The following is a 21,432-nucleotide window of genomic DNA, read 5'->3' on the forward strand; positions in this document are numbered from 1 at the left end:
TTCTAGATGTGAAGTATTTATAACTGCTTTTTGTACAGCAATCTGTAAACTAGATATATTTGCGATATTTCTAGACTCTACGGTTTCTTTAGCTCATGCCTGTTGATCTTTGAAATGCTGTTCGATCCGTGTTGATATTCTCTGCAATTTGGTATATTTTAAGTCATTTCCGCCGTAAACTTGCATCGTCTTTTTCGACTTTTAAGGAATTCTCATTGGAACATCTTTCGTAAATAAAACTTCCCTTGGGTACGTGTGCGCTTGAGGAGGGGTGTGCGCAGGAGCCGGTGCTGCGCGGGGGGGCCCGGCGGCTCTCCCCGCCTCCCAAAGTCCCGCACCTGCAGGCCGGACTCGGTCACGTAGATGCATTCGTAACGCGGCGGCTAGAAAGCAACTGGAGCTTGGCTCACTGGCGGATAAGGCCGCGGAGCGACCCAAGAGCAGCACGCGGTCATCGGCGCGGGATCCGCGTCACCCCGCGGCGGGCGGGCACGCGCTGCAGCTCCCACAGCCCGCCCGCCGCACGCGGCCCGCCCGCGCGCCCGCCTTGGCGCCTCGCCCGCGCGCCGCGCCCCGTCCCGCCGCCTCCCCTCAGGCCGGGCGGGCGCCGCCTCAGCACAGCTCCCCCCTCACCCCGCCACAGCTGCCGCCCCCGGCAACGCACCCCGGGCGGGGGCCGCCGCGGCCGCCTCCGGAACTGGCCCGTGCGCCCGTCCGCGGGGGGGGGGGGGGCGGCATGGCGGCCCCCGCGCTCCTTTCTCCATCTCTGTAATTCCCTTTCGGGGGGCCGAGCGGAGAGGACGGCGCCTGCCAGAGTGAGTGGCCGCGCGTGGGGCCGGGCCTGCCCTCACTCCCTCACCGGGAAAGCGGGCTGGGCTGGGCGGCGCAGCGGGCGACGCCTCGCAGCGGGGCCCGGCCGGCGACTCCCCTGCGGGCGCGTTCCGGCCGCCACCTGTGGGCTTCGGGCGGGCGGGAAAACGGAGGCGGCCAGGGCCGGGCACCCGTGCCTCCCAGCCGCAGCCCCGGGAGCGGCGGCGGAGGGCTGGGGGTGAGCCAGCAGCCCCGGCGGGCAGGGGTCGCGGGAGCCCGCGGCAGCGCCGGGCGAGCCGCACGCCGGGCGGGCGGTGCGGGCCGGGCCCCGGGCGGCGTGCGGGGGCAGCGGGGGTATGTTCTCCCTCGCTGAACTTTCCCCGTCGCCGGATCGCGCCGGCGACGCAAGGTGCGGGGCGGCTGGCGGGGATCTCCGCCCCGCTCCGCCGGCATCACATGGTGCTAGGGGAGGGAGGGGGGAGCCGCCCCCCCCCCGCTCTCGCTTCTCGTACAGTTTCTTCCAGTCTCAGCGCTCAACTCCGGCGAGGCTGGAGCGCGGCGCGGGGCTAGGCAGGAGCCGGGCGGGCTCCGCCGCCTGCTCCCGGGGCGCCCTCCGGCAGCGGAGGCGGCGGGGAAACGGCACAAGTGCGCGGCGCCTCCGCTGCCTCGCTCCTTCTGATGCCCCTTCGCGACTGCACGCCAGCCCGGCGGCCGCGGCTCCGGGAGGATGCGGCTCTTCCTCGTCGCTGCAACTTTCTGGGGATTGTGCCTGGCTCCAGGTAAGGGGCTCCGCACCGTTCCCCCCGGAGGCACCTGCGGCGACCACGAGCAGCCCGGCGCTGCCCGCAGCGGCCGCGGGGATGCTTCGTCCTCTCGCCGCCCCTCGACGGAGCTGGAGCTGGCGCCAGGCACTCCGCGGGAACCGGGCAGCGAAGCCCGCCGTCCTGCCCGCGGCCCGCAGAGCTCCCCGCCGCCGGCGAGGGCGCATTCCGGCCCGGTGTCCCCGGCGCTGGCCGCCCGCGGGGCGAGGCGCGGCGCGCTCCGCACGCAGCACCCGGTGCGGCCCCGGAGGATGCCGCCTGCTGACCGCCGCCGCCGCGCACTGCGCCCCGGGCGGGGGGCGGGCAGGGGAGCGGCTCCGTCCCGCCGCCGCGCGCCCAGCGAGGGGAGGTGCGGGCCGGGGGACCCGCTGCGGGACGAGGCGCTGCTGCCCGACGGGGTCCGGCAGCTGCCGCGCCGCGGGGCCCAGCAGAGGGCTGGGAATAACAGCTCTTGGCGAGCCGTGCGGAGCATCTCGTTTGCGTGAAAAAGGAGGGAGGTGAAGGATGCTATGCAGCTGTAATTGTGCACGGCAAAATAGTAATTAAGTCATTTCTAATTAATTAGTACCTAAGTAAACCCGTCGGCACTGATAAGAGCCGAAGTGTATGTGTTAGCCGAGCTGCTCCCTCCGGAGCGCGGATAGTTTTAGCCCGCCGCGCTGAGGGCAGCCCCAGGGCGGGCCAGGCGGGCGAGGGGCAGCGGGTGCCGTGCCGTGCCGTGCCGTGCCGGAGCCCCGCCGCCTGCTGGCGGCAGCGCGCCCAACGCTGCGCCGGGGGCAGGGCTGGAGCGGCGGTGCCGCCGCCTGTTCGCTCCGCAGTCCGCGAGGAAAGGCGCCGGCTTCTTAACCAGGTGCTGTGCACAGAAGGCATAGCCTCAGCTGAGTGGGCGCCGCGATGATTTTACGTTATTTTTGTCAAGGTCGCCCTTTTGTTGAGCTGCTGGGTAGTTAAGAACATCATAATGCAAGGAGGGAAAGGTGAGGAAGATTTCTGGCACGTATTGATTGTTTGGTCGGTTTTTTAAAAAAATATTATTACTGTTATCCTGAGCAAAATCCTATCTGTTCCAGGTTTGGGTTTGCAAATACAGTGCTACCAGTGTGAGGAGTTCCAGCTAAATAATGATTGCTCAGCTCCAGAATTCATCGTGAATTGTACAGTGAACGTTCAAGATATGTGTCAGAAAGAAGTAATGGAAAAAAGTTTTGGTAAGAATTTAATAATTATACTTCTCTTTACCTGTGTGGGATAGTATTTGTTGCTTTTGGCTCCGCCCATTCACAGCCTTCAGCTACAGATGAATCTGGCATCGCTACCTAAAGGGACCAGATTCTATTTCTTATACTTCTGAGTGACTTTGCAACTCAATGAAGTTAATAATTTTCCTTTAAAATTGGTGTAAAACTGAAGGATGCAAGCCAAATGTTGATAAAGCTGTTAATACACAGTCTTATGGGTCTCAGATTTAGTTTCCCAGCACTGGGAAATTAATAACAACAAGTTAGTTTAATCTCATTACAGTTAATTACATGGGCTTTTCCCCCAAGAGATGGAAGAGCATTAAATTAGTAATTCCCTCCTTTCTTTTATTTACTCTAGCAAATCATATACTCTGAAGGTTCATCTTAAGGGAAGGGTAGTCATCTTTGCTTTCATCCATAAAAGAAAACATCAAGGAAAAGAGAGAGAGGGATAAAAAGAATGTTTTGGGAGTTTGGTGTGGGAGAGAAGGGTGCAAATGGATATATTTGCCATACCAGTTTTCTAAGTCTAAGGGGGGGTTCTCTTACTGTAATTAATACTGAAGTTAGCATATTTGGAGATAAATGTGTTCAAGACAAAACTAGCTGTGATTCTGCGTCTTGCCTCTATTGTCTTCTGAGCTGTGTTATAAAATGCTTTTATTTTATTCAGCGTTGTGGAAGGCATTTGAAATTTAGAGACAACTGTCTCTGTTTAGACCACCGCATTGCTATGTAGCCATCTATGTGAGTAGAAGACTAGAGCTTTTCTCAGGGGCTTCTGGGCTGGGTAGGGCGGCAAGGAAGTGTGCTGGTGGGAGCTGGAGTTCGTGTAACGTCCTGCTCTTACTGCAGACAGCCGTTACGATGCCGGGCGTTAAAAAGGGCACGCTAGCAGTAGCTCGCTGGTGTGCCTCAACACAAATGTGACCTCTGTACCAAGTGGTAGGCTTAAGGGGCAGCAGACAGGCTGGGACTTCAGAACCCTCACTGAAGGGGAAGCTGCTCTCTAGGATTGCGCATCTTGCTGCTGAGGGCAGTGCTTTAGAGCGTGGAGTTTACTGATGGAGAGGACTGTTACGCTGTTCATATAAATCAAGCTGTCTGTCCTTTCTTAGAACAGCAGGATCCCTCTCTACCTAGCAAATGTGTGCAGCCGTCCGTCTTGAACAGTAACATTGGCTCTTTGCATTAGGAAACTATTCATTCGTATTTTCAAAGTGCTTATCAATCAGTTCCACTTGTGCTGCTAGTTTTGGATCACTACGTTAAGAATCATAGAGAAATAACATCAATAGTTGTTACCTATCAAAAGTAGCTGAACTGCTGGCACTTTGTTTCATTGTGGGTAACACCATCCACAGTGACTGAATTTCTGTAAAATATTTAGAAGCTCTCCAGTGTAGAAAAAAAAAAGCTATATGTTTAAAGGAAGATTAATCTCTTTCAAGCTATATATTACTGGATTATTTTATTTCAAGTTTACTTGGAAAAGGTAGTGGGGCTGGGAGACAGTTACAGCTTGCAAGGTACTCTTAAAGTCCGAGTAACTAAATGAATGTTTGAAGGGTTTGCTATCTGAAGCTTCCATGCACCACAGCTTCTATAGTACTTTTAATAGGTTTGAATGGATGCTGTGGTGATTTGAAGGGCTGTAAACATGGCATGTAGGCATAGACAAAAAAGTCCGTTCTCATTCGATTCTTAACCATTGTTTGGGTTTTTTTAAAAAATATCTTCCCTGGTGCCTTCATGTTTTCATTTCAGTACAGCCTCAGACTGTGTCAGCTTTCCAGAAATGTATCTGCAATCTTCCCTTCAGGTGAATGTTAGAAAAGTGTTTTCAGTCAAGTAAACCCCTCGCAGATCAAAGCGCAAGTCTTCTGGATAGGTGGGCTTGCAGGTGTGCGCACACACGCCTGCAGATGTGTTCAGAGACAGCCACGTGTGGGGTGGGATTTGGCCACGCACCTCTCCTCAGGCTAGCACGCCGGGCTGCAGTCTGGGCAGTGGGACTGTGACACTTGAAGATGCAAACTGCTACTGTTGTAATAGATTTTAGACATACATTGATGCATAACTTGTCCTTACTCCTGTGCAGAAGTTGGTTTGCAATATAGTAAATCGGGAACTCTTAAAAGAAACTTCCGGCTGGTTTTTGGTTGGGTTTTGTGGGGGTTTTTTTTCCCTGCACAATTTTATGTTGTCTCGGAGCAGATCCTTGGATTTTCCCATTAGGAGGTAACTAGCATGCTGTGCATAGCAGGTACCACTGTTCTATTTTATTTAGTTTGCTTCTATAAATGCAGCCCTTATTCATTTTAAGCTTAGCAATTGTAAATTTCAGCTAGTTAATAAATTCAGAATTTTAACCTATTTCAAGTGAAATTTGCATTGCAAGCTTAGTTTCTGTGTTATCCTCAGTCAATTCTATAGAGGATTGGTTGTAAAACAGATGATTCAGTTCATCATCTTTTATTGGTTTTTTCCTAATTGATATTTAAATGTGCATAATATAAATGCCTTATTCTCCCAAGTTTTATTTAATAATTCATTCTACTTCTACCAGTATATTTCATAACTTGATTCTTTCGGTTGTTGCTTATCACTGAAACCTGAAATGTTTCAAATATTGATTTTAATTTATAATAGACTTGAGTTTGAATTTTTAACCCAGAATATGAAAGATGTGAATTTGCATTTATTTGACAGCACAATCTCATAATTAGAGTTTTTCCTCTTGACTAGATACAGCCAAAGAAGTTTAATTTAATTTTTGTAGACTAACCTATTTTTGTCCTTAATAAAATATAGCTGTGTCAGTGAGCAAAATGTTTCAAGTTCTAAACCTTATTTAAATGTTAAATGCAATATTTTGAGATAAAGTTCATGGTCTGAATCAGTAAGCTATCGCTGTAGTCACCCTTCCTTTGCAGTGTGCATTAATCTGTGTGTGTGTTTTGCTGTCAAGAGGGCCCCGACTTACTTTCTGTGGTGTGCCTACAATATGGTCCCCTATGTGTAACCACTGACTTTTTTTCGTATGTATTTGTCAGTGTTCATTGAGTCGTGCAATGACAGCTCTATGGTTCAGCTTCATTCAGCTTCATTTCTGTATTAAACTTCCTATAAAAAATGCAGTGGAGAACTACAACCCCGTGCAGGTTTTTTCATTTGTGTTGTAAACAGTTCCCTATGCCTGATCGTAGTTCAGCAAACCACTCCTCTTCAGTTGCTGTAAGATTAGGGTTAGTGCTTTAAATGTCACTGTGTTCTGTCAGAACATTATCTCAGTATCTGGTGAACCAGTCTTAAGAAGTACTTTCTGGCTTCAGGTGAGGATAACAGCAGTATAGACATGTTCCTAACCCAGAGCTTAAAAAGTGGCTGTTACTGTGACAGCCTCTGATGCGAGTAGCTAAGAGTCACTAAAATACCAGCCACTGATATTTTGAATTAGATCAGCAGGCGTCTTATCTCCGCTGTTTGTAGCATCAGGTAGAAGTTTGCTCCATTGCACACCTTAAAATGAATTGAGAACTGAGCAGTATGTAAGCATGTATCTGATTAAGTGATTATGTGGAACTTGTGTAATTCTGCCTCCCCTGCAAACACACACTTTGCTATGGCGGTTTGTATTTCAGTTGCACTTTGGGGATCTGTCAGTGCACAGAACTGGAGACTCTGTCAAGTAAATGACAAAATATTTTTCTCACTTTAGGCAGAGTTAGATTTTAAAATTTTGCCGGAGCAAGTTTTATGCAGTTACGTTAACATTCTGTTCTGGTGGGAGATACAGAAGGACAAGACAGTATTTTATCTGAGATGCAAAATCTTAGAGACTAATTTTTTAATTTAATCTTTTTTAAGAAAAAATAAAATCAGTGCTTTCTTCCTTCAGAGGGAAGAATGGTGAGAATAGAAAGTGGCACTGAAGACTAGACCAAGTAATTTTTGTCCCACAGAAACTAACGTAAAGGATACATCTCTAGTGTTTTCTTCAGCTGGATAAATGGGTGTCTGAAGAGTGTGTAAATGAAATGTTTGACAAAAGATCAAAGATCTTGCTTATAATAATTTCACTTGCAGATGATTTGTGGAAATACCCATGGCAGATTCCCCTCTTCCCCTTGCCCCTCTCCTTCCTATCTATGTACTTCTAGCAGAAATATCAGTGCTCCTTTGTATTTGGAATGTATGTAGGAAGAAAGAAATCCCACAGTACATCGGGATCAGATGACATATCTTGATGACACGTAGATGAGTTTGTATATATGCTTTTATACATAGATCATAGAAAACACACAGATAATGAAGTTTACCTTTTACTGAAGGCAAGAACTATCTAAGTGTAAAGGATGATCTAAAACCTACTTAAGGCAAAACGAAACTTGCAATGTGAATAGATGAGAAAGGAATAAAGCATGAAGGATGAGACAATCAGCCCAGGAAGGCAGCCAGTCTAGATTTCTCAGAAGTCTCTGTAAATAAACCCGCCTATGCGTATGTTTGGAACAATATACCTTGTGCTCTAATGTAGTTGTGAATGTACTTTTGCAAGGAAAGATAAAATGACTCACAGTAGCAAGACTGGTATTTTAAAATATCTGTCTAAATAAAACTAAGATTTGTTTCTAAATTTTCCTTTGCAAGTAAATTGGGAAACAACCTCATTATTTCTATTAATCTACAATAAGAAACTTCTCTTATTTTGTTGGTTTACAATGGTACTTTTAATGTATTTACATAGTATATAAGCCTGCAGTGTATTTAAAACAATTGCTGTAATTGTGTCTTCAACATAGTGCACGGGAACATCATGAAGAAGATCATCTTCTCAGAGTTGGATTATAATTTTGTTTATTTAACTTTTCTCAGTATTGGTTTCCCAGTCATTTGTTTTATCAGGCAGAGGAAGGCAGTGTCTTAAGTTGTGTGATAAGTTGGCCTACGGTAAATTCTTTACCTGTGCTTATTACTCTTTTTATCTTAGGGTGTTCCTGGCATGATTAAGTTGCTTCATGTATGGCTGTTAAGGATTACAGAAGCACATACTTTGTGTTTTCATGTGTAGCATCCATTAGTACTAATACTAATTGCATGCCTGTATCGAGGGGAAATTATACTCTGGTGTACATTTATTGACAAAATGATTAATACATCAAACAAAGTTTAATGTCTTCAGAATCACTGTAGGCATTAAAGTTTTATAGGTAATAGCTGCATCCCCAGTATCCACTTAGAAACAGTAAGAAACATCCATTGAGCTGGCAGTGGTTTTTTAAATTTTTATTTTCTTCTGCGCTGTTTCTTTTGGTCAAAGTATATCACCATAACTCAAAAGAGCTTTTAATGTATTTTTTAATTTAAAAAAGCATAATATAATAAATCTTTATTGAGAATTATAAGTAAATAAATAAAAACTTGGCATGTTACAGTTATTGCCTGTAACATGGTTATCCAGTGCTACCAGGTGCCCAATGAAATGAAGACATAGTAACCAGTATTGGAAACACCCAGTTCATTTTTGGTGCCCAATAAAAGACTTACACTAAATGCTGTTAATTTGTATTGTACGCTGAAAACTTGGAGCTGTGGCTGTATAACCATTCAGAAACACTTTTTCAAATGCCAGGGCTGTCTTCTTATTAGTAGATTCCTTCCAGTCTTGCGGTTGCTTAGAAAACTTCCAGCCACATACAGGATGTACTGAACTATGTGCATCAGCTAAGGAGAAATTACAGACTGTATGTAGTAGATAGCGGTTCCGGCTGCCTTTAAGTATAGAAAAGCAACAGCAGAGGTAACAGTTGGAGCAGTTTATGACTTGAAAGTCATGACAAAGATCCAAGTGCAGAAGTGATGAAGGGCTGTATTATTTTAAGGAAGTTGTGGTATCTGGTCCAGTGAATTTCATTTTTCACAGGACATGGACAATAGCTTTTTATATTATTTTATTTCTCAGACTTGTATGAAAGGTATACAAATGAATTTTGTGATGATACAGTGCCCACAGCCTGGTGTCTCTTAAACCTCCTTCTATCACATTTCACACACAAATGAGTCTGTGTTTCCAAAACCTTCTTGTTTTCAAGACCCTACCTCTTGTCTTCGCTCTCGGTGACCTTATCAAAACATTGGCAAGCATGTTTTAATTAATCCAGACTGTTTTCGTTTCCATTTTCCCTTTGTAGTCTGGATTTTTTTTTTTTGAAAACTTGATATAACCTATTTTGCAAAATTACCAATGAGTCTTTGAGTGCGGAAAAAGTAATATAAAACCCAGTCAAATCCTACTCTGAAGTTGAACAGGCTGTAAAACTGTAAGCATGAAAATAGCTAAAGATATAAAAGCTGAATGGATTTCAAAGGTACTGGCATGCAGGTGTAAACATGTGAGCCATTCCACTGAAATTGGTGAGAAACAACAAGAATACTCACATGTAAAATTATTGATGGGACTTTTTACAAGGCTATAGCATTTTAACATTTGTAATGGCATAAGGACTGTGGCGTCTTAAGTTCACCTCTCTTGCTAGAAGATCAAATATATTTAGATCTTGATATCCAAGGCCATTTAGATCTTGATACCTTTATCAGGAAAGTACAGAAGATTGAATGCTGTGAGCCAGCATCATCTGAAAGATTGTACGTTCCAGTCCTTGACTGTAAGCCCACATCAGCAAGCAGAGAAATGAATAAGGACAGTAGAAAACAGAAGAATTGGATATGCAGTTGAAAGATGAGCTTTTACTTCTGGTTTGTAGCCTTCTGTGCTTTAAAAAGGTACTTGATAATGCCACCATTAGCAGCTGTACTTAACTTTCTTGGCCAATGTATTTTTAAGCAGTTTCATCCCTTGCTTCTACTTTGTGATGCTGCAAGCAGTGACAAAGGCTACTTTATACTGTTACTTACATTATTAACAATGCAGTTTTGAGTCATATTTCCAGTACCAGATTTAGAAGGCATGACTTACAAAGAGTAATCCAAACACTTGTCCTCTGTTGGTCAACAATTGTCCGGTTTTCCTCTGAGATTATTTAATTTCTGCAAGATGTCATGTCAGTTAGGGTCAGCAGGAAAGTGAGAAGAGCAGTCTTTCATTGTCAAAAGCCTCCTGTTAGTTTCAGGGGGGGAAAAAAATGCAACTTTTTAAAAGTGCCAATTTATGAAGAATTTGTGATGATATTGAGTAATAGTTCATAGAAAATTATGAAAATATGCTAATTCAGCCACATAGGGTTTGGTGGTAGGGTGTTCTGTTTTGGTTTATTTTTTTACAGATTTTGTGTACTCTAGAAGAGTCTAATAGCATGAATGTACTTTTATCTTGTCTCCTAAATGCATCAAAGGGAGGGGCTGGGATTAAATACCTGCAGTCCTGGAACACAGGATTAAAAATCAGCAAGTGTGTGACATAGCTTTGCAATACGTTTCAATTTCTCTTAATTTTAGTGCCTCTTTTTTTTCAGCTGAAAAACACTGATAATGGTTGCTTACAGTATTTAATTAGCTGTTTATAAGGCAATTAGTAAATTTCATTATAAAGTTTCTGGCAAGGTGCAAATTATTTGAACCACTTGTGAGCTCCAGAGAAAGTTGAGATGACAAGAATAGGAGGAGTTAGTGTAAAATGAAACACAGAGGCTGTGTTGGGTATGGTTATACATTACACTGGCTTAAACTGTGTTTTTAACAGTGCGTTTACAATCGTAGTTCAAAGGATTTGTGTTGGGGAAGCTTAATTCATATTTTAAACAAATAAAGTCATGATCTGACTGGATCAAGGACTGGGGAAGCACAATGTCAGAAGAATGATTGCATTTCAACATTCAGTCACCTTCTAAGATGTTTAGGACCTTTATTAGGTAAAATATTTTTAATCACTTTCTCTAGAAAACTGAGTAAATCACAATAGGACCTTTTGCAGTCTGTCACTGTATGATGTATGTGTACAGGTACTAGCTAAGAAATAGACAATTACTGTAGCCAAACCACTGAAGCCATAAAAAAAATGGGCATAAAACCTAATATGGAAACTAAAAAACATGATTTAGAAACCTGTCTGTGTATAGAATGACTGAACCCAATTTTGAGCATTGCTGATACAGTAAAATCCAGAAATAGTCATGTGTGTATTTTATGTTCCTCAGAAAGGGATATTAAATGTTTACATGTTGTTCTTGCACTAGTATAAGTTCTTATTTTAAATTTCAGCAGATGTTATGGAAAAGCATTTATAACTCCAGTAGCTGAAAGTGACAGTTCAGGGCAAGAAATAAGGGATAAAATATATAATCAAAATCACAAAGGAAGCATGGATAGGCAGACAGGACATCAAGTCTAAGGACAACTAGAAGGAAAACCTGTATATTCACCAAGACAAGAAAACTGAAAGTTTCAGTGAAATAAGATAATTGAAACTATTCAGAATATTAAAACAAAGAGGGAGTATCAGTTCATAAACACAGTCCTTAGGCTTGTTTTTATGAACAACAACATTAAGAGAACACCCAAAACAACACATACAAATCATGAAAGCATGCCAACGCTAAGCTAGGACAACTTCTGGGGGCTTCTCATAGGTTGTGCGTGCTACAATCTGAATTGTCCGCTGTGGCCAGTTTTCTACCTTTTCTTGAGGGAGATGGGCAAGATTAAGGACCAAATCTAAAAGAGTTGAGTAAGGAAATTCTTCACAAGTTGTCATGGCACACCTCAAAGCTTGTCTTGATGTGCTTGCAAACTTTCTAACTTATTTAAGATGCAAAATGTTCCAACATGCCTGAAGCCATGGCTCTGTGTATGCCTCCAGCTCCTAGTCCAGTCTTGAAAAGGCAGTTTTGTGACTGCTCAGGGATGCCTCGTTCCCGGGCCCTAGCTGGGTGTAGACTGTCTTCTAATGCTCTGAAAGATTTGATGCAGCAGGTACATGCAGAGTATGCACAGAAGATTTTGCTAAACCGGTTATCTGTGGAATGAGTTGCAGGAGATAAATCTGACTTCATGCATGCCTATGGAATTGGATACATACAAAGCACCGTAGCACAAGCTTTCTTTAAAAATGAGGAGTGTGGGTCATAGCCTATGAGAGAGAGCATTTGGCTTGGAAAAGTTACCATTGGGTGAAGTGACATCATCTACTTGACTGGAGTCAAGCTTCCAGTTAAGTTTTGTGGCCCTGAGGCCGTAGACTTTCTGGGGTGAAGCAGAGGGCTGCGGCTTCCTGCTGAGGTGTGCCACTGCAGAAAGCAGTTTCTGAGTAGTTGGGTCATAGAGTGGGAAGGTGACTGGGTTTTTTAGAAATTAGGTCACTGGTCTCGGAGGTGGTGTCGCAGTTGCCTCTCTTGGCTTCAGACACTCTCCATGTATTTTGCTGAAGAACAGTTGTGAGAGTACAGGTATAAACTGAAGTCCCACACTGCTTGGATTATGGTTGGCTCGTACGTTGGAGCGTCATGCTTGCACTTACTCTTTTTTGTGTCTGTACCTGCTGTAACAGAAGAATCGGAGGTGCCTAATACAATCCTTTTCAATCAGTAAGAGAAAAAGCTTGCATCTTCTGGTACCTTCTGCATATACCCAGTGTAGGAAGTAGGTGTGATGTCACCTTTTGTGGTTGTCCTAGTAACAAGTTAAGCTGTTATTCAAGAGAACATGTACTGGGCTCTGCAGACAGGGTAGGTGGAAGAAGTCTCACTGTTGGATTTGAACAAATTGTAGCATGAATTGTTTGTTGCTGTCGAGACTGAACGCATTTGCGTGTGGCTGAAGCAGTGCTGGGGTGCAGATGCACAGGACTCGACTGCAGCTGAGCAGGAGGGGCTGAGCGTGGTGGCTGGGAGGGGCATGTGTATGGAATAGATCTAGGTGAGAAAATCGGTATTACAAGCAGGAACTATAGAAAAGCCTTGAGATTTACACCACTTCATTGCATGGGATAAGGCAGAAATCCTGCAGAAATAGTAGTTTGGGCCTTGAAACTTATCTAAATGTAGGATCGCGTGTAGGGTAAAGAGAGGTGTAACGATAGGCAAGTTGCTCCGTCTAGGAGTAAATTTTCAATGCCTGATTTAAGCCCAAAGTTGTAGTAGTCCTTCCCAATGTGGAAGGAGAGGGCGTGGAACACTACTGCGTTATCACACAGATACTCTAGCCTTGTGTACTCCCCTCTTCTTTAACAGTACTTGTACCTGAACTACACCTTCAGCCAACCCCACAAACCCTGAAGCCAAAATGACGGAAAATCAAATGGTCAGTAATAGGTACTTCATAGTAAAACATCATTATAGTACCGACACGTATGCATGCATAACCCACAGTGCCATTGAGGGGCTGCTGAATCTGTGAAAAAGGACAAATTTTTCAGTACTCCTCCATCAAGAGATTGGGTAGTAAATATATTAATTTTATATTAGTAATCATACTAATTGAGCACAAATGTAAACTGCTGAGGGCAGGCAGCTGGGAGTGACCCTGTCCCAGTGAAAGCAGCGTAAAACGTGTAGTCACCTTGCCTAGCCAGCAACTTGGAACAATCTGAGGTGGAAGAAAAGCTCCCGGAAAGGTTTGCAATTATATTTCTAGGTGATGTGTTAATGAATGTATCAAGCTGATTGCTCAAGCAAGAATATCCGGTAATTAGCAGTTATGTCTGTGGTATGAGTCTTATGAGGCAGATAACCACTTTGAAGAACTGTCTGTAGTTCAGCCTGCTGGTGGCAAATGATTCGGGAAGAGCTCAGAAGTAGTTTCAGAACTGGCTCAGCAGTACCATAAACCGCTGCAGGAGTGGAGTCTGAGGAGATGCCCCCGGAGGTAACGCAGAGAGCGGGTGCCACCACGGGGGAACTGCAGCAGCGCGAGTACGTTAACCTGTTTGCTGGCGCAAGGAGGGTAGTGTCCCTGGCAGCAAACCATGGAAGTCAGTTGTACTAATTTATTTCCTACCACAATTAAACTGGAATCATCATATGATAGGAAGAAGGTTTAAGGGTATTTTTCCTGCCTTTCTTTAATTCATAGTACTTAAAGTGTCATTGCTTTTTCACACTCATGGTAAAAAAAAAAAAAAAAAAAAAAGTGAAGTCATGGCTGAAGTGTTTTAAAAATGTTGCTCCTGTAGTGCTAACATTCTCTTTTTTTCATCAGTCTTCTATGCCCGTTTTTGTTGTATCTTGCTATAAGAATACTGCAGAATTAGAGGAGAAACACAGGCTTTCTGTGCTGATCAAGCTTAGTTCATACCTGATGCTTCGCAGAAAGCAGTTAGTGTATGACAGTGGCTGATTTGCAAGCTCAAAAGACTATCAGTACTTGGGGGGGGGGGGGGGGGGGGAAACTTGGATGCGAAGGGCACGTCTTCAGCCAAGCAGCTACAGACAACCTGATAGAAGTGCTGACTTTTTTTAATTCTAAAGAATCTTGCTACAATTCAGATTACTAGAGCTGGGAATGGGAATAAACAATGATTTGGGGAGTGTAAGACATACTTACAGAAAAGCCACAGGAGAGGCATTATAATGGGATTTTACTGCTAGTTAGATTATTCTCTCTATTTAGGTGTGAACGTGGTCCATCTGTGCGTGAAAGTTTCAGTTGTAAAACTTCAGTCTGTGCGGGAATATTGTGTTTTTTTGACTTTGAGCTCCCAGCTCAGGGTTATTCTGTGGAATTTATCCTGGAGAACAGAGCTGTTGTAAACACACAGAATTAAGCTGCAGGATTTCAATTTTTTTGCAGGAGAGGTCTCCTAGAGTTGCCTGGTGAAAACCATGCCTCAGAGGGCATTACCTAATTGTTCACAGCACTGAACAATTCTAGTCTCCCAGTCTATGGGAAAACTGCAAAATATATGATATTTCAGGGACCTAAACTAATAAATTACTTACTAGTTCGAATTGCAAACAGGGCTTTGCAGGAATCCTGCGTATAGGAAATGGCAGGAAGAGAGTGATCTATAAAACAACGGGAATAGGAAACCTGCCAATGACAAAAGCCTTTCAGGGGAAAGTCAAGATTCACTGCTGCGCATGCGGAGGACTGAGGAAGGGCTACCTTTGGGGGTGGCTGTAGCTGCAGGGAAGGAATGTGTGATGAGGAGAGGGGTTAGAGATGGGAGAACAATTGCTGTGCCTAGTTCTGCTGAATAAAGGATTCCCTTCTCAAGAGGGAAGGGGAAGAAAAAAAGTTAATCATAGTCATGGGAAGGGTCACATCTGCCTCAGCTCTTGGAAGACTGCAGGAGAAACATGGAGGAAGCACCAGATCTTTGTGGGAAACACCAGCTGAGATTTCAGTATGGTAAGCCAGTCGGTGGCAGCACAGCTGAAGCTCTTTGACAGCAGTGGTTTGTCAACAGAGACAGAGCTCCCTTCTTTTTGCAGACTGTAGTAATAAAGATTGTGCCTCCTGATCTGTGTGCCTTTGCTGTCACAGCTCCAACAGCCAGTAGCTCCTCTTCCTCCTTGAGAAAAGGCTCTACCTGCTGTGTTGATTGATTGAACCTCACTGGAGACAGAGACAGATTTAACACTGACTGGAGGGCTTCTCTTCCTAAGTATAACTAGATAGAGATAGCCTTAAAACAAGTTTCAGAGTTTAGATTTGCAGAGGGAGAATGCAAAACAGGGAAACCCCTGCATTGTTGGGGTGGGAGCAGTGTTGTGACAGTATAAAAGAATTGCTTTAATTAAAATTCTCTGAGGACAGGAAATCCTTCTTTCAGAGCACAGCCCACACCGTGTTTTGCTGCTCTGTGCAGCGCCTGGGAGCACAGCGGCAGTTGCCACTGCAGCGGTAACTGCTGGACAGGGCAGGTGCTGCAGTGCTCACTTCTGAAGGCCCCAGGGACGGAGCAAGCAGCTGCAGGTACTGTAAGGTCAGTACCTACCCGTCACGTTCCTGCTTCACTCTCTCCAAAGAAAAGTCTCAATGACAGTCTATTAAAAAATATTGTGGGGCCATGCTAGGGGATGCAGGGGTACTGTTCTCCAAGGGAATCCTGTTCTCATGGCCCTGAGAAGAAAAAAATTGAGAATCCCATATTCAAAGGAACAGTGATTTTATCATCCTTAGATCTACTTACCCCTTTCTGTAACCACAAGGCAATATGAGCAAACCGCCGTTATCATCCGTTTGTGTGTTATGTGTATGTTTTTCCAACACATAATCTTCACTGTAGCACTTGTAAGAACATTTTAGACTAATGGCAGGTGGAACTGCCACAACTGTATTCCACTGTGACAGGAGAAAATGCAAGTATGTATTTTAAAGCCTTTATAAATCATTTAAAAATAACAGTAATGTGCATTGGAACGTACTTTTTCTCAGGTAAAAACAAACTGAGAAACCATAAATTCAATTAGATTATTAATTTAAATTAGATTAATTTAAATTACACTTTAAAAGGGAAGACTTTCAACTCAGAAAAGCCATTTCTGTACAAATGGAAATTTTTGTTGTTGCGGCTATTAAGCTTCAAAGACAGTACTTCTAGTTTTTCTTTAAAAGAAACAGAAAGGGGGGTGTGTGGAAGTTTTGCTGATAGCAGTTCTCCTTTTACTCTGGGTTACTTGCTTCTGTATGGCAAAGGAACAAGAAAAGGGACAAAAATACTCAAAAGAAATTAACAGCATAGAAAACTAATTATCTAGACACCTTAAACAACTCAGACATGTTCAGCAACAGAAATGTAAGTCATTTTCAAACTAGCTGCATTTCAGTTATAGCTATTCAAACAGCGTATTCCAAAAGATGAAGAATTCTGGTTATAAAATGCATTGTTTGATATACATTATGTAAATCAAGTTTGTGATACTTGGTTCCAACCAGAATCAAATAAAAGTCCAGACCAGAGTGACTGTGCTTCTGCAGTGCGGAGCTGTCAGCCGTGTCACAGCTGTGGTGTCTGGCTTAATCACCGGCATTGCTTCGGAAACGTAAACTGGCTGTGCAACAGTTTTCAAGCATGAATGGTGTTGTAAAGCAAAACAGAGTTCATCTCAGACTGAGTAACCTTTGCTCTGGTTCACAGGAATCATGTATCGCAAATCCTGCGCATCTTCGGCAGCGTGTCTGATAGCCTCTGCTGGGTACCAGTCCTTTTGCTCTCCAGGGAAGGTGAACTCTGTTTGCATCAGCTGCTGCAACACTCCACTCTGCAACGGGCCCCGGCCGAAGAAGAGAGGGAATTCTGGCGCGGTGCCGAGGGCACATGCGATAACTACAGTTCTGCTCCTGAAATTGGCTCTGTTGGTTTTCTATTGCTAAACTTCAAGGAAGTTTTTTGCCCTGACACGGTTTGTTCTGTCTCCTCCTTTCTTCAAAGACACTGCAGGTTTTTTCCAAATAATTTGTTTCCAAATCCCTGTCAACAAGCGAAGGAAGTTCAGTGGTTGTGGGGAGAGAGGGGCTGATATTTTTGGCAGCTACTGAATTCAGTTAGCAGATTGATTTCCAGTGTGCAACCTAAAAATCCCAGTAGCAGGATACAGAACTCCTGCTCTTTTTGCATAACTGGAAACAAATCCATCTGTGTTACTCCGTTTAAGATGTAGTCAATTCCTCGGTCATTTTAATTTCCATGTTTTTAAGTTCATCGCTAATCATTAACTTTGCCTTATGAAGTCACACTCGATGTTCACAAAGGCCATTTTATGCATCTGGACTGGGCTCCGAGTTGGGCTCTAGTGGCACTACTTCCGAGCCTGGCTCCAGTGGGTCAAGACCTGGTTTCTGTGGACTGCAGTCAGCCTTGGTCTCGCTCTGAAAAGTACTTAAGAAAACTTTGTTGTTGCCCCTTGTAGAAGAATTGCGCCTGGATGAAAGGAAGAGCAGTGGGCGCAGAGACCGGCTGCTCCTCACTGTAGAGCTGAGGTTGGCTCTGAGAAACCTCTCCTTGCTGGCGTGCTCTATCGTCAGGCGACAGCGGAGGACCTGCAGAAACACGGTGCGGAACTGCTGAGAAGAGATGTTGTACAGGAGGGGGTTCACCACTGAGCTGATGTAGAAGAAGATGTCGGCGATGGGAAGAAGGATGATGTATGCTCTGAAGTAGGGGACAGTCCAGTCCTGCTTTGGTTTAGCAGCAGCCATGAGCCTTCTAACCTGATTTGGCATCCAGCATATTGCCAGAGTTGCAACAATCAGTCCTGTGAACAGAAGGAGGAAGAAAGAGGTGTGCATACATTAGGCGGGGGAAAAAACGTCAAATACTTAGCACCAGTTCTGCACTTGCTAGGAAAAAGTACCGATTTTTCAGTGTTTTGCTTGACAGCTTTTTCTGCCAGTAGCATTTTTTTGTTTGTTGTTTTTAATAACTGTTACAAGGTCATTGCAGCACATGCTCTGACAAGAGACTGCGTAGTACTTGGGTAGTGTTTGTCTGTTACCTGTTGTCATTTCTTAGTTTTCAATGTGTTCTTTCATTGATACCTGTATCTGGGGAAAGAACGCATTCTTCTTTTGGTTTTCTACATTTCCTACGTCTTTCCCTTTACTTTGAAAAATAAACAAAATAAATAGAACCTATAGCCATATCAGATCAGGCAATACCCAGAAGAGATCAGATTCTTGTTTGTACTTTACAAAACAGAAAATGTATGCATAATAATATATTTCATGTTATTTTTGGTAAATTTCCTCTTACAGAAGATATTTTTAAGTAAAATATGTATGGATCTTTTTATGGTAATTAAGATATGTTAGGCTTTCTTAAAAATCAAATTCCAGTGGAATTAAATTACGAATGTAAATGAGAAAAACCCAAGCCTAGTCATGAAAGTGTAAGCAGTTTCAGATTATAAATAATGCTTAAAAATGTGGTATCTGACCATGTTGTATTTATATGTAGATATAAATACGTGTTGCTGCATCACTAATGGCATTAAAAAAGGGGTGACTTAAGTGCTGGATGTCTGAAAATTCTGCCTCTGCGGACCAGCGTGCACTCGGTTGCAGCAGTGACGCCACCTGCAGAGCGGCAGCCCAGAAGAAACGTAAGGGCTGAACTTGAGCAGGCTCTGTTCCCAGGCGGGAGACAGGGCAGGGGGAAGGTGCGCATAAGCGCTGGAAATCTTGACATCGTGCATGAAATACCAGGTACACAAAGTAATTCCTCTCAGTGCTCCCGCCACCAAGCGTTACTTCTGAAACACCACACAGCCACCAGTTCACTGTTTCCACTCTGTTTTTCTTCTTACAGGAAACGTGCCTTACATGAACACTTAGAGGGAGCAGAAGGTGCAGGCTGGCTTCCCGGCTGCAGAGGCACAAAACTGTAGAGTACCCTGATGGTGCACGGGTCTCACCTCCCGCAGAGTTCTGTTAATTGTGAGTCTCCTCCAACGTCCAGCCTCCTTTCTCAGCAGAAGCACAGAAGCTTTTTAATTCTTACCTGTCTAGACTGAGTCAGATTGCTCCCATTGAGCAGATCGCTGCAGGGACGCAATTCTGACACAGTGCACACTGATTTTTTTCAAGCCAGGAAAATGGTACTGCGCTAGCGGGAGGACAGGAATGGCAACTGAGGCAGAAAAAAGAAAGGTATTTTTTTTTTTGTAACTTTGAAACTGCCAGGGCTTAGACAGGGTGTGTCCACGTTCTCTCCACCACCACCCCCCCAGCAAAGGTATGAAATATCTTTTTTCTTCTTTTTACAGAAATTAATTTTGTTAATGAAAGCTATAATTACATTAACAAATTTATGATCTCACTAAATGAGCTACCAAATAAACGTCTTTTTGATCATTTGCTTCTGTACTCAATGTCACAGTAATTGTGGTAGAATGGGGAAGAAACCTATCTTAGAGCACTAGCTTCGAGCCCTGGAAGGCTGCTCTTAGTAGCCCAAGTGATAAATGTGTTTACCTTGGCTGTTGCCTGCTCTTGAACTACCGTAACTCTCCTCAGCCAGTCTCTGTTCTCATTCCCATTCCCACACAATCCCATGCCCCTTTGCTCGGCTGCTCTACTCTTCCCCTGCCCTCTTGCCTCACTTTTCAGTACCTTTTGTATCTCTTGTCAAAAGCTGATCTGAAACTTGTGTCAGTCCTGCATGTTTTCTAGCCTTGTTTCTCTGCTGCCAGCTTAACAAATACAGGGACAGCGATCCTAGCAAGGCCCAACAGAAAAAACCAAACACAACTGAGCAGTGATGGGCTTTACAAAAAGGCAGCAGAAGGATGTACTATTCCATTGCAACATTTTCTCCCATGTAACTTAAACACAAAGCCCACCAGGCCTGCAGAATTCTTGTCAAATTTTACCAGATTATCTCTTTCAAGGGAAAAGAAAGTAAGTGCTACAGTGTAATTTTTTTGTTCTTGGTTAGAAACAGGATACTTCATCGTGCTGATTAAGTTTTCTAAATTATGAATGCCGCTGTGAAAAACTGTAAGCAAACAATGCGTGCATTCAGTTTTAAAGCTGAAACGCAGTGCTCTGACATGTCTGAATTTTTGCTTGTATCTGAATTCTTCACCATTGACCTTTCTTATTAGTTCAAACTGCCAAATGCTTAAGATCCCCCTATAGATTCTCCAAACGCTTTTGTTCCGGGGAACTGAACATGTTGTTGTGTACAGCAAGTGAAAAATGAGCTGCTTGTGCCCTTGCACAGCGTGCTGAGGTTACTCTTTTGGAGGGGAGGGAGATGTCTAAAACTTTGTTTTTTTCTAGGGATGAGTAATTGTTCATTTTTACACTTGGAAAAAAAAAAAAGTTTGTTGATTCAAAGGAGATGTGCCCTGTAAATAAACATGCTGACAAATTCACGGTATTTTTTCCAACTGTTCACACTTGATGTGGAAGTACAAAGTAAACTGAAGTGCATGAGAAGAGCACATCAGAACAGCTTTATGTTCAGGCCTTGGCATATTAAACATTTTGGCCGAATTACTGCCACCATCTCTTTGAACTCGTACATAGGCTGTAGGAGTCTGTGTTTAATGCACGGAAGGTGCTTCAAACAACGTAGTATCAGCTTGAATATAAACCAAACTGCATCTTACGCCAGTACCGCTGCATTTTTCCCTTGAGCTTGCTGCCTGCTAGGAATTAAACTCCTTCACATTTCATCTCTTATCCAACTTGCCCTTCCACTCCATCCTATCGATGTGAAAAAAATTAGTAGCTCCTTTTCCCCCCCCATTTCCATGACTACTCTGCTGAAGTGACACACTACATGAGAGCAGAGATTTATCTTCCACAGAATAATGAAGTTTATAAACAAAGTAATGCTGTGGTCCAGTGATCTCCAGCACTGGTGCTTGAAATTTCCAACACACATTTGAATCACTTGCTTTAATCATGAAAAGTGCCTTAGACCACACCAGTGAGAGCCAGGAGCCCTCACGTTACCTAGTTGACTATGTGTAAGTAAACACATCTCAACCTTTAAGAAAGCACTTGAGCTTACAATTCATTTAACATTGATGAAGATACTTCAAGGTAACAAAAAAAACAACCAAAAGACGTGAAAAGATCCCTGATTCAAACCACTTTAAGCAGCTAAGCCTTTAAACCAGCCACAAAAGAGTTTACCCAAAACAGGAATT

At 43.9% G+C, this 21,432-nt stretch overlaps 2 protein-coding genes and 1 long non-coding RNA gene across 4 annotated transcripts in view; 2 read left to right on the plus strand and 1 right to left on the minus strand.

Moving 5' to 3' along the window:
* Window positions 1–1,079: 1,079 nt before the first annotated feature.
* Window positions 1,080–17,271, plus strand: LYPD1 (LY6/PLAUR domain containing 1). 2 transcript variants are annotated; one of them, XM_037398265.1, is made up of 3 exons: window positions 1,080–1,589; window positions 2,702–2,839; window positions 16,911–17,271. In XM_037398265.1, the coding sequence occupies exons 1-3, from the start codon at window positions 1,538–1,540 to the stop codon at window positions 17,144–17,146; spliced, it is 426 nt and encodes a 141-aa protein (XP_037254162.1). In that variant the 5' UTR covers window positions 1,080–1,537; the 3' UTR covers window positions 17,147–17,271. The 2 variants fall into 2 exon arrangements, with proteins under 2 accessions (XP_037254162.1, XP_037254163.1); XM_037398266.1 differs by lacking the exon at window positions 1,080–1,589 and adding an exon at window positions 2,481–2,608.
* A 113-nt stretch (window positions 17,272–17,384) lies between these two features.
* Window positions 17,385–21,432, minus strand: part of GPR39 (G protein-coupled receptor 39) — an 83,867-nt gene continuing 79,819 nt past the window's right edge. The window contains exon 2 of the mRNA XM_037398264.1: window positions 17,385–18,027. Within this exon, the coding sequence (XP_037254161.1) occupies window positions 17,531–18,027 (497 nt within the window). The 3' untranslated portion in view covers window positions 17,385–17,530. The remainder of the gene's footprint in view (window positions 18,028–21,432) is intronic.
* On the plus strand, window positions 17,943–19,624 carry LOC119152672. The gene is made up of 3 exons (XR_005105846.1): window positions 17,943–18,053; window positions 18,729–18,976; window positions 19,080–19,624. It is a non-coding gene; the product is annotated as an uncharacterized LOC119152672 (long non-coding RNA).

The sequence above is a fragment of the Falco rusticolus genome, chromosome 8 (assembly GCF_015220075.1).
Source record: "Falco rusticolus isolate bFalRus1 chromosome 8, bFalRus1.pri, whole genome shotgun sequence".
Taxonomy (NCBI): domain Eukaryota; kingdom Metazoa; phylum Chordata; class Aves; order Falconiformes; family Falconidae; genus Falco; species Falco rusticolus.